The 16,556-nt window shown below is 36.1% G+C and overlaps 1 protein-coding gene across 2 annotated transcripts; it reads left to right on the top strand.

Moving 5' to 3' along the window:
- Positions 1-1,263: 1,263 nt before the first annotated feature.
- LOC135770340 (sialoadhesin-like) lies at positions 1,264-8,981 on the top strand. 2 transcript variants are annotated; one of them, XR_010542593.2, is made up of 7 exons: positions 1,264-1,432; positions 2,969-3,355; positions 3,462-3,749; positions 3,942-3,996; positions 8,060-8,225; positions 8,417-8,435; positions 8,565-8,981. XR_010542593.2 is itself a non-coding variant. In XM_065280053.2 (7 exons), exons 1-7 carry the CDS (start codon positions 1,402-1,404, stop codon positions 8,583-8,585), a joined length of 963 nt encoding a protein of 320 aa, XP_065136125.1. In that variant the 5' UTR covers positions 1,264-1,401; the 3' UTR covers positions 8,586-8,981. The 2 variants fall into 2 exon arrangements, 1 of the variants encoding a protein (XP_065136125.1); XM_065280053.2 differs by having other exon boundaries at positions 3,942-3,992.
- Positions 8,982-16,556: the final 7,575 nt, after the last annotated feature.

The raw sequence follows: 16,556 nt of genomic DNA, 5'->3' as shown, positions 1-16,556 counted from the left end.
AATGCTGTTTAACTTGAGAATTAAATATAAATAAATCACAGGACAAGAAAATAATACATTCGTGTTACATTTTCATTTTATTTTAAGAGATGATTTTGCACTTATGCCTTTGTAGTCTCCTGGATGATAGCACTTCAGTTTATTCCCATGGAGTAGACACATTTTCTGTGTTTTTTTTCTTTCTGAGAAACTGCATGCATGCAGAAGTCCTGAGGAATCTTTACGATGATGTCCAGGACTGTAGGGAGATATCAAATATTTTCTTCTCTCTCTTTTTTTTCATCAAAGTATTTTTATAATTATTATTTTAAAATTAGCAAATACTAATGCCTAAAGGGTCTTACATTTTTCAAGCGGTCACTGGGACAGTACACTTCCTAATAAATACCATTAGGTACTGATATGTACATTTGAGGTGCTAATATGCAGTCCTCAGGTACAAAGGTGTACTTTTTGAAAGTGCCCCAGTGACCGCTTTTGTACCTTTGTTTCTGAGAATGTGCTGCCCTCTAGAGGACATGAAATAAAATATAAATAAAAGTTTTTGTCTACAGTAGAGTTTCTAATAACACAGCAAACACAAGAGAAGATTATCAAAAAGTACAACATTGAGAATTATTATGTCGGCTTGAGTGACTTGTACAAAGTTTTTTTCAATGTTATTAACATTAACTGTTTTTCTTTATTAACAAGAGCATCATTTAGACTTGAATCTATAAATTGTTACTTTGTTTACTTTTTCAACTTATATTTCTTTCACAGACAAATGTGATGGGTGAGGTTTTTGTTAAACATCAAAACACTCCAGGGCTATTATAGCGGGGCATCAGAACACACTTCATAAAAACTTTCTTTCTATATCCAGTAAAGCATTTCTTAGTTTCTTTTTTGTTTATTTTGTATTACATAGTAGTTTTCATCCGATCCATTTGTTCAAGGATGGTGTTGGAAAGGTAAGAGTGTATGGACCCCATAAAGTATCCTTAACCCCCCCCCCCCCCTCCATTTAATTCTAGCTCTGCCATTGTTGTATGACCTAAACTTACATTGTATTCAAACTATTTTTTTTTTATAAAATAAAACTTATTTTCTTTACCCTCATTGGAAGCCTGAGCCTCCCTTAAATGAAAATCCTAGAATTGCACCTATAAACCAGACAACAAAGAAAAAGGAAATCCTTTAGAAGGTGGGCGTGAACATCAGAGCACTACATTGAAACTTATGAAAAAACACATTATTCTTTCTTCTGCTGAACAAAAGAGACATCTGTTTTATTTTGTTTCAGTTGGTTTTCATCCAGTCCACTTGTTTGAGATATTCTGAGATGTTTTTAACATTTGAGCTTGTTTTCAGTTTATAAGTGGTATTTTTCTACATAAGAGGAAGCATTGTGATCCAGAGATGAAAGGACTGATATATCTTCTGTTTCAAGGTAATGTGTTACTTTACTTCTATTCATGCATTTTATACGGCAAGAGATTCTGTCAGAGGACACTACTTATACATGTATTCAAAACTAATCCACTATTAACTAAAAAAAAAAAATATTTCAGGTTAGGCTACTGATTAATCTTTTCTCAGTAAACATTTAATTATTTCATAATGTTTCGTGCACAAATGCATTCTGGTACTGTCCATCTCCTTTTATTGAAAAAATTAGCAATTTAAACTACTTTTAATCAGAAAGGAATCAAATATACATTCATACCTTAAACCTTACACTTAATGTTTATAACTTATATATCGTCGCTGTCTGATGAAAACCATGTATGTCCATTTTGCCGATTTTTAGATTTTTCGACAGATTGAATGTCCAGGTGCATTTCCGTATACAGTATGCTTCACATATCTAAATGGCCAATGAAAAGTTGTGAAATCATGTCATCTGATTTTCACGTATATCCATTTGGTGTCAAAGCTGTCAATCACGCCGCATATCTCCCGCCCTGTGGAAACATCTCGCCGGTCTCGTGAAGTTTCATTGAAGCTCAGCACTGGATAGCCGAATAAACATAGCCTGGTGAAACAATGACTTTCCTTCATCGAGGTAAACGTTTCCCCCCTGACGCCAGACGTACGTATAGGAGTGACAAACTTTATGGACTGTGCAAACAAAGTATCTAGCATTACCATGTCAGTGTATTGATTCATTGTCTCTCCATAGTTTGCAAGAGACATTTAATAAATGTATAATTAATATTAAATAAACTATGCGTATTTAATAAACTAAGATATAGGCTATTTAATAAACTGAGCGTATTCATCTGACAATATGAAATGCGACTTGGCCATTCTAATCAATGATCGGAAGAATGCGTATCGACCACCATTAATGTAAAATATGCACGTATGTCCATTTAAACTCAATTTTGGTCAAATGTGGATTATATCATTACACTGACAAGAATATGGTTACATGTAAAGATACCGTACCAAGTATGACAACGCTACATTCAACTGCTTTTGAAATACACTGTTTTTTTCACTTCCTGAAAAGTAACCGTTTTGGACATACGTGAGTTTCATCGTGCAGCGACGATACAGTATATGTTGCAATATGCTAAATGAAAGTAAAAGTTATATTAAATTTCACATTCACAAGTTCACATTAACATGTAATCGATAGGGATAATATAGCATATTTGGCGTACTGTTTGAGGGCTCAGAGCTCAGAATTTTAACCCAAACCCAGAGTACTTCCTTGTCTTTAACTGAGATAGATGGGATGCTGCATAAAACTCTTTGTGCTGATTGGTTGGATTACATGATCGTGCTCCTCACAAACTTAGTTAAATACTCTTCATTTTTTTTATTTGTATGCATGTGACAAAATATCTTTCAAAGTCCCTACATTGCCTTCTCTAAAAATCAATCCAATTAACTTGTTTATACTGTCAATCTCTTCTCATTGAGCTGTACAGCACAGAAACCTAATGTTAATTAATATTATCTAATGTTTTTCTCACAGGTGTTCTGCTGTATGAGACTTTGGCATGGGAAGTGACAATGCCAACAGAAATTCATGGCCTCAATGGTTCCTGTCTGGTTATACCGTGCACTTACTCTTACACTTCAAACCCACCAACTAAACCACGAAGAGTTGTGTGGTATCAGTGGGTCTCTCGTGGCTACCCTTTAGTTTATGAGCCCTTGAATCCAGGTAAAGTTATTGACAAGTTCAAAGGAAAAACTGATTTATATAGGCATACAAACTCAGATCGGGATTGTAGTCTGCTGATCGAAAGGGTGGATTCGTCCCACAATGGAGAAAAAATATATGCATGGATTGACCCAGATAATATTAAATGGCGCACCTATAAGTTTTATGACGTCACCTCCACGATTATTGTTGACAGTACGTAAATACTTCACATGTTCTTTTAATGTAATATGTTTGGTTTGAAAGTTTTATTACAGCTGTATCATCGGTTGCCTAACTGTAACATTTTTCTCTACTGTAGCAAATCCACAGCAGCCCATTATTAATATTTCTGGAAGTTTAAAGACCGGTGACAGCATTACAGTAGCGTGTTACACCTACCACACCTGTCCATACAGAAAACCAAACATCGTTCTGAAGGGTATTGAAGGATCTGATCAAATAGATGATGTCCGAATGGAAAATGGTCAATGGAAAACCACTCGGACACGCATCGGTGTTGTGAAGGCTGAACGCTCAGATATTGAGTGTATTGTAAAACATTATGGACGCATAACAACAAGAGCGACAAAATCACAAAGTGCAAAATGTAAGTAAAAAAATATATGCATTTTAAGCATACATCACATTTTATCTGTGTGTTACAATCAGTTTCACAATGAATTTAGAGACATTGAACATTTAACTTTTTGTAAAAATTAATGAAAGTAATTGAAGTTAAATCATGTTTGATGTTTGTGCCAAGAGTTTATAATTTCATTTATAAAAAAAAATTCTGCAGCTTCTTTTATAGAGTCTCCAAAACCAGTGACTCCAGTCCAAGATAATGCGTGTATGTATGTATGTTTCACATTTGTCCTGTAGCCAGGGTCGGACTGGGAACAAAATTCGGCCCTGGCAATTTCTCGTGGAACGGCCCACCACTGGACCGATGACCCCCCCCACTCCACACACAAGCCCACCGATACCAAAATCCCCCCCCAACCCAATGCTTTGATTTATTGAACATTTATATTAATTTCACAGTATAGTTACAATTCAACCACTTCAAACTCTCTTTGCCATGAACAAAGCTGACACTGTTTGTCAAAGCACCACAAAAACACTTTTACTCTATTTGCACTGTTATATGAAGCAATACTTGTGTAGATTACCCCTTTTATCAAACTCTATTGAATACAATAATATGTAAAGTATATTAATGATAGACAGTGCAGGTCTATAGATTATAAATATGTCTATAGATTATAAATGTGACCGGTGTTATAATGGTTTATGTAGCTTTCTTCACTTTATATTAGATAGAGCAGAAGCAGTTAAAGTGCCTCTCTTTCTATTTCTCTCTTGCAGATTAAAAGATTACCATCTCTTAGGGGTGTCCTCGACTATTTACATATTCGAATCAGAATTTTCGAATCTTTCCATAGTCGACCGATAGTCGAATCATCTATGTTTGTGTGCATGGGTTGGGAGGGGGCCAGACCAGGTAAAAATTGGTAACTTTTATTTTCTTTCACAAGCAGCACACATAAACAACTGTCTGATAAAGTGACCAAAACTGTCTTTCAAGTAATAAACGAAGACAAAACTGACGATGCATTTATATATATTTTTTTTAAGGTAAAATGTAAGGCAACATTTGTTTAATTATTCCTCATAACATTTTAAAGCCACGATCTACAGAACATCACACAAAAATACATTTTGATAACTAAAAAAATAACAAAGGTGATCCTGCCTTGGCAACAATTAAGTGTTTTTATTTAATTTGGAGATATAGCGCGTCAAAGCAGTCATGACCAAAAAAACCCGACAAATGACAAATAATTTGTGATTGTGACTGTAAATGATAAAAACTTATCTTTATATACAATTCATTAAACTTTAATTTATAACAAGAAAAACACTGAAATTAATGATTTTATAGACACTACGCGTTATTATTTAGCACAGAAATACCTGCTTGCTTGCTTTGACTTTGATCATCTCTGTATTCACTTTAGATACAGAAAGACCTGATGATATTATTTATTTCAGGAATCTCTTTGCTATCATTTGAAAGTGAACACCGACCGACCATAATATTAAATCACAAGAAAGACATTCGTGTCAGGCAGAAATAGGTTCGGTGCAGATAGTTTCCGTTTCATCACCGAAATAAAAAAACGGCTTACCTGTTTTGTAGTTTAACTTTAAGATAGACAATATAACCACTCTGTTTACAATACATTTTAAAAACTTATACTCGTCGAAAAACATCCGTTTTTTAATGTTTAGTTTGATGAACTCCTAAATATGAGACGCAGAGCACCTAAGCCGTTCGGCTAAATTACATGCGCAAGCATGGCCAGCACGCAATAGCGCAACATCGATACAACGAAAAGCTATCCAAAATGTACATACTTAAATAAGATCGGAATTTACGTTTATAATAAATACAATTTTTTTAATAAAATAAGGTCAGAAGTAACAAAGTGCAGAACAAATATGCAAAATGCCTCAAGTGCACGGAAACAAAACACAGGCCAAATAGTTAAATCAGATAGGCTAACCCAAAGTGATTTATAAATAAAATAAAATATAGAAATTTTTAAAAGAACGAAAGTCATAGTTTAATTTGCCAGCTTTGTCTTTTAAATGTCGAAACAAAGAGGCAAGGCTTTATTAAGATAGAGACCTCTTATGGACGTTAAGCCCTGTCACAGGGGTTGATGGATTTATTAACTCATTTTAAAAATATTTATTGAAAGCTGCTACTTCACATATTATTTGCAGCATTATCATAATATGCAGTATATTAATATATTGTGAGAAAGCTGTTATATGTGAAATCAGATAATGTGTGCACCCATATACGGCCAAAATTGAATGATCCTTATTTCATAACACATCTGCGACGATTCGACTATGAGATTGGTAAGCGACTTTTTCTCGCGGATCTTCTCCGCTCCCCCTTTCTTCTTTTTGGAGCCTCTGTTGTCCATAATTATAATTCTTAAGTGCAAGGCTAAATGATGTGCTATCATCACTGTGTATTTCCCCATAAACCCAGCGGCTGCTTGGACAAATCCATTTGAGGGGTGGGGCATGGGGCGCAATCGTAACACACACTGAACCTGTCATGAAGAAGCCGAAAATATTTCCCTATCACCCGCCCTCCAAGCCAAATGCAACTGCATTTATACATGACGGGCCGAAAATAAATAACTTGAACATTTTGGCATAAAAAAAAAATCTCAGAGGCCACCGGCCCACATGTCGACCGGCCCACCGGGCATTTGCCCGGTTGTACAGATTACCAGTCCGAGCCTGCCTGTAGCTATATACAGTTGGTATAGAAAAAAATCACATTTTGTTGCTTTGTAGCCTAAAATGGTCACAGACACCCTTTTTGTTTTATCTAGCTGTATGATTAGCTTAGCATGAAATTAGCTTTCTTGGTGCATTTAAGTCATTCGTAGTAAAACTGAGGCAAACAATCAACTATGGGTGGCAAGGTACTGTCAAAAAATATTTGAGAGAAAATTGTGGACAGGAGATGGATACAAAAACATTCTGAAGGTTTTATCAATTCTTAGAAGTACTGGGAAGTCTATTATTAGGAAGTGGAAGGTATTTGGTATAACCCAGCCCCCCCTCCTCCCGGATCAGGACGTTGCTCCAAACTGGATGAAAGAGGAAACTGGTAAGGGAGGCAAGAGGCTTACAGCAATGCAGGAATTAAGTCAGGAGTGGTCATTGTGTGCATGTGACAACATTATCACAAATTCTTCACATATGTGGCTTGTATGGGAGGGTTGCAAAATACTTTTCCAAAATGCACCTTGAGGACCACATAGAAATACATGTTATGGAAAGATGAGACTAAAAATGATTTTGGCATCAACACCAAACAATATGTCTGGGGAAAATCCAATACTGCGTACCACCCAAGTATCACCATTCTTACATTAAACATTGAGGTGGAAATATCCTGTTATGGGAGTGTTTCTCTGCAGCAGGAACTGGAACCTTTGTCAGAATAGAAGGAAAATGTATGGGGCAAAATACCGTCAAGCTCTTGAGGAAATGTTGCTGCTCTCTGCCAGAAAGTTGTCAATGGGAAGAATGTTTTCCTTCCAACATGACAATGACCTGAAGCACACAGCAATGCTGACCACACAGGAGTTAAAGGGGACAGAGAATGAAAACATTTTTTTACCTTGTCTTTGCTGAATAATGGTAGTCTACCGGCATTCACGAACATACAAAAAGTGCTAGACATGCTAAACATCCCAGTCTCATAGAAATTCCTCTTTTAGAAATGTCAGCCAGAAAACGGCCCAATCTGAAAAACTGATGCTAATGACATCACAGGCATCTCACTGCCCCTCCACTTTAAAATAATTGGCTACATTTTTTGAGTGGCAGCAAAGTCAGCCAATCAGTAATGAGATTGCAAGTTAAGCCAGTAGGGGGAGCCTAATAGATGCAAAACCACTTGTTTAAAATCCCCCACCCTTATAGAGCTATCTGAGAGAGGTTTTTAGGACGCTTCTAAAGCATTACAGACCCAAACAAACATTTTTTTGTCTACATGTCACATCATAGAACAAGAATAAATACCCTGTTCAATCATTCTATGTCACCTTTAAAGGAGAAAAAGGTGAATGTCCTTGCATGGCTAGTCAGAACCCAGATTAAACCATATTGAAAATCTTTGCAATGACTTGAAGACTTCAGTCCATAAAGGACACCATCAAATTGTCTGTCTTCATTTCAGGCTGCAAAGCAACAAACTTTTATTATTTTAAAGGGGGTGATTCTTTTCTATACCTACCGTATATCATAATGACATCCAAAATACCAATAAACTTTCCAGTAAACCAATAATGATCAATAAACTTTAACTTCCTTTAGTTGTTTCCTGGAATAAAACAGATGTGAGGACCTTTGACTTGAAGACAATTGGGCTTTACATTCTAGCCCCCTTGTTTGCTGTGCTTCTTATTTGCATATTTGCTGGAGTCCTCATATACAAGAAGTGTAACACGTCTTCGCGACAGAGTCTAGCATTCTCTTTAAAGTAAGTTATGTATCACAAACTAGTACGCAACTTACCATTAAGTGTAAGTGGTAGTTAGATATTTATGATTATGCTTAAGTATGTTTACTGAATATGTTTCTTTGCCATTTAACAGATAAAAATATTCAAACTGCTAACATAAATGATTTATTAACTTTTTTGTATTTTTTATTGTCCCTTGTGCAATTAAGTCAGAGAAAATCCCGCACTGTAAGTAATTTATATATATATTACATTACTTTACACAATTTGAGTGAATTAACAGTTTCTTGACTTTATAAAGTGTCTGAAATGTTATTGACTGATTTTACCTCTGTGTCTCTGAATTTATACTTTAAGATTGAGGATAATGAAGATTAATACAGCAACATGGAAGATCTCAACATTTAGGGAAACGTTTAATGAAAATGCTCCACATCATAATAAAGTGTTTAAAACAGAAAAAAAATGTTGACATTTTTTTTTTTGTAAATATAAAGAAAATACAACTTTCTCATGTCATGGAAAATAGCATCAATATTGTAATTCACAACTTTTCACTCAAAGGGGACATTCCACAAGATGTTTTTAAGATATTAAATAAATATTTGATGTCCCCATATTACATTATGTGAAGTTTTAGCTCAAAATACTATATAGGTAATTTATTGTGGCATGTTAAAATAGGCACTTTATGGGTCTGAGCAAAAATGCACCGTTTTTGTGTGTATCCCTTTAAATCCAAATGAGCTGCTCAGGTGGGCGGAGTCTCAAGCACTCGCGATAGAGCATCGAGGGGGATTCTCACGAAAGAAGTTGTTCATAAGCGATGTTCAGCATTATATATTTGAACAAGTTTAAAGGGAAACCAGGCAAGTCTGAGTATTATTTCTCTACGAGCTCCCCCTAGTGTCTGGAAGTAAATGCTTTCAAACACACTGTCGTAAAAACAAACTGTTGTCCCTCCCCCCTGTAACCAGTAACAGTTTAGCAGCCTATTTCCAATTCCGTTATGTACATCTAAGTTAGGTAAGTAATATTTCCTTTCCAACTGATTTTTTATTTTTATTGTGTTGTCATGCATAATAGTATTTTTACAGTGAACAACCGATATGAACGAGGCAAACTACTGCTTTCGTGTTTTGTTTTTTATTGGGAGAGTGGGCATGAGAATAATATAATTACAAATAAATAAAAAATATATAAAGACAAGCAAAGGGAAAACATCATTCATCCAGATGAACTTATAGACCTTACTAATATAACTTTAGACAAATATTATCCTTCTACATCTATCTTCTACATCTGACATAGAGGGCGAAAGATACATTAACACATTTAATTTGGTCAATATAAAAACATGTCCCTTTGATTCTTCCAGCGTCAAATTTGTGTAACAAGGCTATCCAGTGATTGCTGGAAATATCACTAAGGCTAGTTGTATGGCTGGGCGGAAAAGTGCACTCAGTACTCTAAATATAAAGACATAATATATAAATATGAAGTAACTTTCAAATACGAAGTAAAATCATTCACTGGCTTCCCTGTTGAAAATGTCCGGGTAAGACACCTCTGGGCTGGCCAATAGGGAGCGTTGTTACACAAATTTGACGCTAGAAAATGAAAGGGACATGTTTTTATATTGACCAAATAAAATGTGTTAATGTATCTTTCGCACTCTATGGCAGCCATGGTGGACAGATAATTACTCAACATGTTTAATCTGAGTGATTTCTTAAGTTATTTACGCCTGTCAGCTGTGTACGAACATTGCTTTGTACTGCTATTTTGTGTGGAAGTCAATGGAAGGTCTAGTTTGTTTTTCCCCAAAAAGTGGGCGTGAACCTGTTCAGAGACATTCTATGACGTTGCGCCGATTGTGTGTATAGCGGGCCAATTGCATCACACCGCGCTTTCTCAGACTGATGAGCTTTCTACAAATCAACACATTTCAGAAAGGTGGGGCATAGAGGAGCAACAATAATGTATGGTATGTTGAAAAATAATGCGTTTTTTTTTTACCATAAACCATGCAAACTCATTATAATTAGCAACGGAATATTGCCTTTAATCTTATTTTGTGATCAACAGAATAAAGAAACACATTCAGGTTTAGAAGAAAATGAGATTGAGTAAATGAAAGAATTTGTATTTTTTGTATACAAGAGATGTATCGTTGTAAAAAAAAAAAATTCTAATACTGTTTTACCTGAGAATTAAATCTAAATAAATTATATAATTGATGATCAAACATGAAACTTTGATTTAAGGCAAAAATGACAACCTGTAAAGATATCAGTTAATCTCAGAACCAGTTTTAGGCCCTTTTACAATGTCACACATACAAATGTGTCTCCTGGGTGACAGCAATTCGGTTTCTTTTACTAGTAGCAGACATACATTTTTTTTTTACATACAGAATTGTTCTTATACCCTCCATGTATGCCAAAGTCCTGAGGAATCTTTAACAGGATAGTTAAAGGTACTAAACCTGGGGTACTAAATATTTCGTTTGGGGATAATATTTTTTTTTCAATTTCAATTCAATTCAATTTTATTAATATAGCGTTTTTCACAATTGGTGATTGTTTCAAAGCAGCTTTACATTAAAGCTGTAGTCTACGATGTTGAAAATCGGTTGAGAAAGCCTGAGGCGGTTAGTAAGTTTTAAAAAACTCATCCCGCCCCTCTGTGCTACCTGATCCCTCCCACCGGGAAACGAACTGAACAACGTCACTCATTCAAGCTTTGATCACTGATAGTAAACATCAGAACAGAGATTTACCGAGCGGTAAACACATAAAGCCTTGAAGGAATGAACAATTACAATTATGATTGCAATTGACGTTATTTACATTCACAACAACGTTTGGCATACGTTTCCCCTCCTGAGCTTCAAGGAATGACTTTGTTAATATAATTACTTTGACCCGTGATACGCGATGCTAAACGGCTAACATTCCAAAGCCGACCGGCAGCATGAGCATGTTGTCAGATTGATATATTTATGTAACACCTCACACAATCTTTGTAAATATAATTACTTTGACCCGTGATATGCGATGCTAAACGGATAACATTCTGATGCCGACCGGCAGCATGAGCATGTTGTCAGATTGATAATAATATATTTATGTAACACCTCACAAAATCTTTGTAAATATAATTACTTTGACCCGTGATATGCGATGCTAAACGGCTAACATTCCAAAGCCGACCGGCAGCATGAGCATGTTGTTGCCAGACTGATAAAAAGATTTATGTAACACCACACACAATCTTTGTAAATATAATTACTTTGACCCGTGATACGCGATGCTAAACGGCTTCAATGCCGACCGGCAGCATGAGCATATTGTTACCAGACTGATAAAAAGATTTATGTAACACCACACACAATCTTTGTAAATATAAGTACTTTGACCCGTGATACGCGATGTTAAACGGCTAACATTCCAATGCCGACCGGCAGCATGAGCATGTTGTTACCAGACTGATAAAAAGATTTATGTAACACCGCACACAATGTTTGTAAATATAATTACTTTGACCCGTGATACGCGATGCTAAATGGCTAACATTCCACTGCCGACCGGCAGCATGTTGTCAGACTGATAAAAATATATTTATTTAACCTCACACAATAAAATTATAAATAGATGCGTACCTGTTCAACAAAAAGTCCGCCGTGTCGGCGTCGGTTTTCAGCCCCAAATCTCCCTGAAGCTTCCTCCAACGGTCAATTGCGGACCCTTTATTGATTCTACTTAGAGTCCGGCGTTTTTCACACTTTTTTTACCTCTGCTCTTTCCTCTACAGACTTCCCTTTTCTTCTAACCTTTACTGTAGGGACAAGAAGCTTGCTGCTGTCGGTTAGTTTTTTCCATTAGTGAGATGTTGCTGCTTCGCTAGCTAACATACACTGACACAAATGTCATGTCGCAGGCACGAGAGGGGCGGGGTGGTGAGCGATGGGGTGGAGACGCGATCGCGAGGTGGATTTTCAAGTGTACGGGGATTTGATGAGAGCAGTTAACCAATGTAAGCTGTCCGGCCGGACAGTTTACATTGGTCAATTTATCTGCCGCCGTACACCCAATAGACTGAATGGATTTTTAAAATTCTTTTTTCTCTTCATATTGTTAGGATTTTACTGTAGAACCATAACCAGCATCTAAACGAGTTTATTAATAATGAACAATCTTTGAAATCGTAGACCATAGCTTTAATAGAAGCAGTGAAAAGCACAGAAAATCGACACACAACATCTATACCCACCGAGCGTCATTGAAATCCGGTCAAGCAAGGGAGTATTTCAAATCAAATATCTTTATAATATACTGTAATTATTTCAGAAATCGTATTACTTTTTGCAATCAACCTGAGTCCTTCACCTGAGTCAGAAGTAAGGTATAATAGCTGTCATTGATACTGTATGTACCTTTGAGGTACCTATGTGCCCTTTAGGTACAAATGTGTACTTTTTAAAAGGGTACTGGGCCACTGACAGCTTTTGTATCTTTTCTCTGAGAGTATGCTGCCCTCTAGAGTGTTAAGTGGAAATTAATTTATTATCATCATCAGGAATTCAAAGCATTTGAATGGAGATTTATGGGCCTTGTGTTATTGCTCCTGTACTTGTACGTTTTCTGCTATGCGCTGCAGTTATCATATTCAAGAAGAGATGCAGGTAACTAACATGACTAAATTTGTGGGTTTATCCAACCCAGTCTCCTGAGGTTGCGTATAAATAGCCAACCCAGTCTCACCCCATTTCGTCAATATTTGACGACACTTGACCATTCGTCAATATGTGACGCGGAGGGTATACCTTTCGCGTCATTTTTTGACGAACTGAGGACTTCAATACTATTACGTCCGTTGCATTCTCTTCTCCTATTTTCTTACCAATTTCGCGTCGGTTTAGGGTTAGATTTACATAATGACATCCCTACCCAAACCTAACTCTAACCCCAACGCCAGGTGACAACTGTTTCTAACCCCAACGCCAGGTGACAACTGTTTAATTTCGCGTACACTGTTTAATTTCGCGTACACGGTTTAATTTTGCGTAATCTAACCCTAAACCGACGCGAATTTTGTAAGAAAATAGGAGAAGAGAATGCAACGGACGTAATAGTATTGAAGTCCCCAGTTCGTCAAAAAATGACGCGAAAGGTATACCCTTGTGTCACATATTGACGAATGGTCAAGTGTCGTCAAATATTGACGAAATGGGGTGAGACTGTGTTACAATAGCACGAAGTGTAAAACTCGTGCAATACATACGCCAAATTCCACTTTGGCGTGCATATGATACGCAAGTCCTTCCCATTCACTTAAACGGGGCATCTTTTTTTGTCGTTTTATTTATTGGTTTCTCAATTTTTTTCTGTTTTTTAAACCATTTTCGCTTGGGTTTAGGGTTAGATTTTAGATTTGCTTAATGAGGTTATTTAATATAGCCTACAGGTTTCTCAATGTTTTTGTCCATATTTAAGCCATGGTCGCTTGGAGTTGGGGTTAGAGTTGGGGTTTGGGTTAGGGTGTCATTTTTATATAACAAAAAGTTGTTCTAACCCTAAACCCAAGCGAAAATGGTAAAAAATAGCAAAAAAAATTGAGAAACCAATAAATAAAACGACAAAAAAGATGCCCCGTTTAAGTGAATGGGAAGGACTTGCGTATCATATGCACGCCAAAGTGGAATTTGGCGTATGTATTGCACGAGTTTTACACTTCGTGCTATTTATACGCATTTTTAGGAGACTGGGCTAGTAGTTGTAGTGGACCGGCATTCGTCAAACTTTTATGACCCCCTCCCCCACCCGGTGACAGTTGCTGTCTGACAGGTCGTGTTTTATGACCCCTTGACAGATGGCGTTTTATGACCCCTTGACAGATGGCGTTTTATGACCCCATGACAGATGGTGTTTTGACAGGTTGTGTTTTATGACCCTTAACAGATGGTTTTATGACAGTTTGTGTTTTATGACTCCTTAACAGATGGTGTTTTGACAGTTTGTGTTTTATGACTTCTTTGACAGCTCGTGTTTGACAGGGGGCGGGCCCATCAATCAAAATCTGTACAAGTTGTCAACTTTAGACAGAGAGTATTTAATGGTTTTATGACCGGTCATTTAGCGGGTTTGTTTATTCCTGAGTGTATTTTATGTCAAGCCTATGCTGTTATGTTTAATGACGGCTCGTGTGTGACAGCTCGTGTTTCGACACTTGATGTCAGCTCACACCCTTCCTCCCTCATTTCTCACAAGACCTGTATTCTTTCACAGGGGTGCGTGTTGTAAAGCGATTAAAGATTTCTAAAACTCAATGTTGGTAAAACAATCCCCCATTACGGTGTCAAAAGTAAATGTTTATTTTAGATTTAGACAAATCATGAACAATGCTACGATTAAAACATTTGTTTGTAACATCACAAGTTATTTAATGAAATATTCCGTATACGTGTATAGTTTAAGCAATGATCTGAGCCATAACCTTCGGAGCCGGCAATACTATAATCTTTAGACGAAAGTCTAAACTAAATACAATTTTAAACGATTCATGAGTTCCGTGAATCTTTTCATGACATGCTCTATAGTTTCACGCGTATTAAAGATCCGGCGGTGCCTGACAAAGCGCCGGGTGAGTGTTCATATATGCCGTTTTAAATTAAAGTTAATAAATGTAATTCTGTCCACTATGGCAAAATAGGAGTTTATTTTAGATTTAGGGGAATCTTTAACCAAGTCTCTGATTAAAACTTTTGATTGTAACATCACAAGTTATTTAATTAAATATTCCGTATACGGGTATAGTTTAAGCAATGACCTAAGCCAATACTACAATATTTAGACGAAAGTCTAAACTAAATAAAATTTAAAACTGTTCATGAGGTCCGTGAATCTTTTCATGACCTGCTCTATAGTTTCACGCATATTAAAGATCCGTCGGTGCATGACAAAGCGCCGGGTGAACGGTCATATAGGCCGTTTTAAAATAACCTTAATAAAATGTAATTCTGTCCACTATGGCAAAATAGGAGTTTATTTTAGATTTAGGGGAATCTTCAACCAAGGCTCTGATTAAGACATATGTATACGTGCACCGATGGTGTCAGAAAACTTATATCTGACGTTAATAAACTTTTTAAATGTTTTTAAGACGTCTTCACCTCATTATAGGGTTTATTTTTAATTAAAGGCTTCTTAAAACATGTGTGAAAATGTGTATATTATACAATGAGTCTTATATTGTCTGCTCTGACAAAAATAAATTATTATTTTAGATTTTTAGGTCAATTGACTGCGTGTGTTTTATGTCAAGCGTATGCTGTTATGTTTAATGACGGCTCGTGTGTGACAGCTCGTGTTTTGGCATTCGATGTCAGCTCTCACCCTTCCCCCATCCTTCTCACGCATGCATTCTTTCACAGGGGTGCGTGTTGTAAAGCGAGATTTTCTAAAACTCAACGTGGGTAAAATAATTCCCCATTACGGGGGTCAAAAAAGTAAATGTTTATTTTAGATTTAGACAAATCATGAACAATGCTATGATTAAAACTTTTGTTTGTAACATCACAAGTTATTTAATTAAATATTCCGTATACGGGTATAGTTTAAGCAATGACCTGAGCCATTACTACAATCTTTAGACGATAGTCTAAACTAAATAAATTTTTAAACGGCTCAGGAATTCCGTGAATCTTTTCATAACATAGCCTACTCTATAGTTTCACGCGTATTAAAGATCCGGCAGCGCCTGACAAAGCGCAGGGTGTGTGTTCATATATGCCGTTTTAAATTAACCTTAATAAAATGTAATTCTGTCCACTATGGCAAAATAGGGGGTTTATTTTAGATTTAGGGGATTCTTTAACCAAGGCTCTGATTAAGACATATGTAGCCTATACGTACACCGATGGTGTCAGAGAACTTATATCTGACGTTAATAAACTTTTTAAATGTTGTTAAGACGTCTTCACCTCATTTTAGGGTTTATTTTTAATTAAAGGCTTCTTAAAACATGTGTGAATATATGTATATTATACAAAGAGTCTTATATTGTCTGCTCTGACAAAAATAAATTATTATTTTAGATTTAGGACAAATGACTGCATGTATCTTATAAATTCAACTTGATAATACGTTTGTTTTGTCAAGATACTTCTTTAAAGTCACACAAGAATAAAATATTTTAGTTGTAACTGGTTAACCTTAAATGTACTATTATCTATTTAACTATAAGCTATATTTTTCTGATAAGCCATAAACAGAAGCTCCTCTGTGAGCGTCTGGTGTTTGAGATAATTCACATTAGGGGGCTGCTTGTAAACTAGTGTCTTTTAAA

Source organism: Paramisgurnus dabryanus, chromosome 8 (genome assembly GCF_030506205.2).
Source record: "Paramisgurnus dabryanus chromosome 8, PD_genome_1.1, whole genome shotgun sequence".
Taxonomy (NCBI): Eukaryota; Metazoa; Chordata; class Actinopteri; order Cypriniformes; family Cobitidae; genus Paramisgurnus; species Paramisgurnus dabryanus.
This window is presented reverse-complemented; position numbering and strand designations above follow the sequence as displayed.

Coding starts and splice junctions, on each gene's coding strand:
- LOC135770340 (XM_065280053.2), top strand. CDS start 1,402: ATGAAAGGACTGATATATCTTCTGTTTCAAG. Junction 3,356..3,461: donor CTCCACGATTATTGTTGACA/GTACGTAAATAC, acceptor TCTCTACTGTAG/CAAATCCACAGCAGCCCATT. Junction 3,993..8,059: donor TCCAGTCCAAGATAATGCGT/GTATGTATGTAT, acceptor AACTTCCTTTAG/TTGTTTCCTGGAATAAAACA.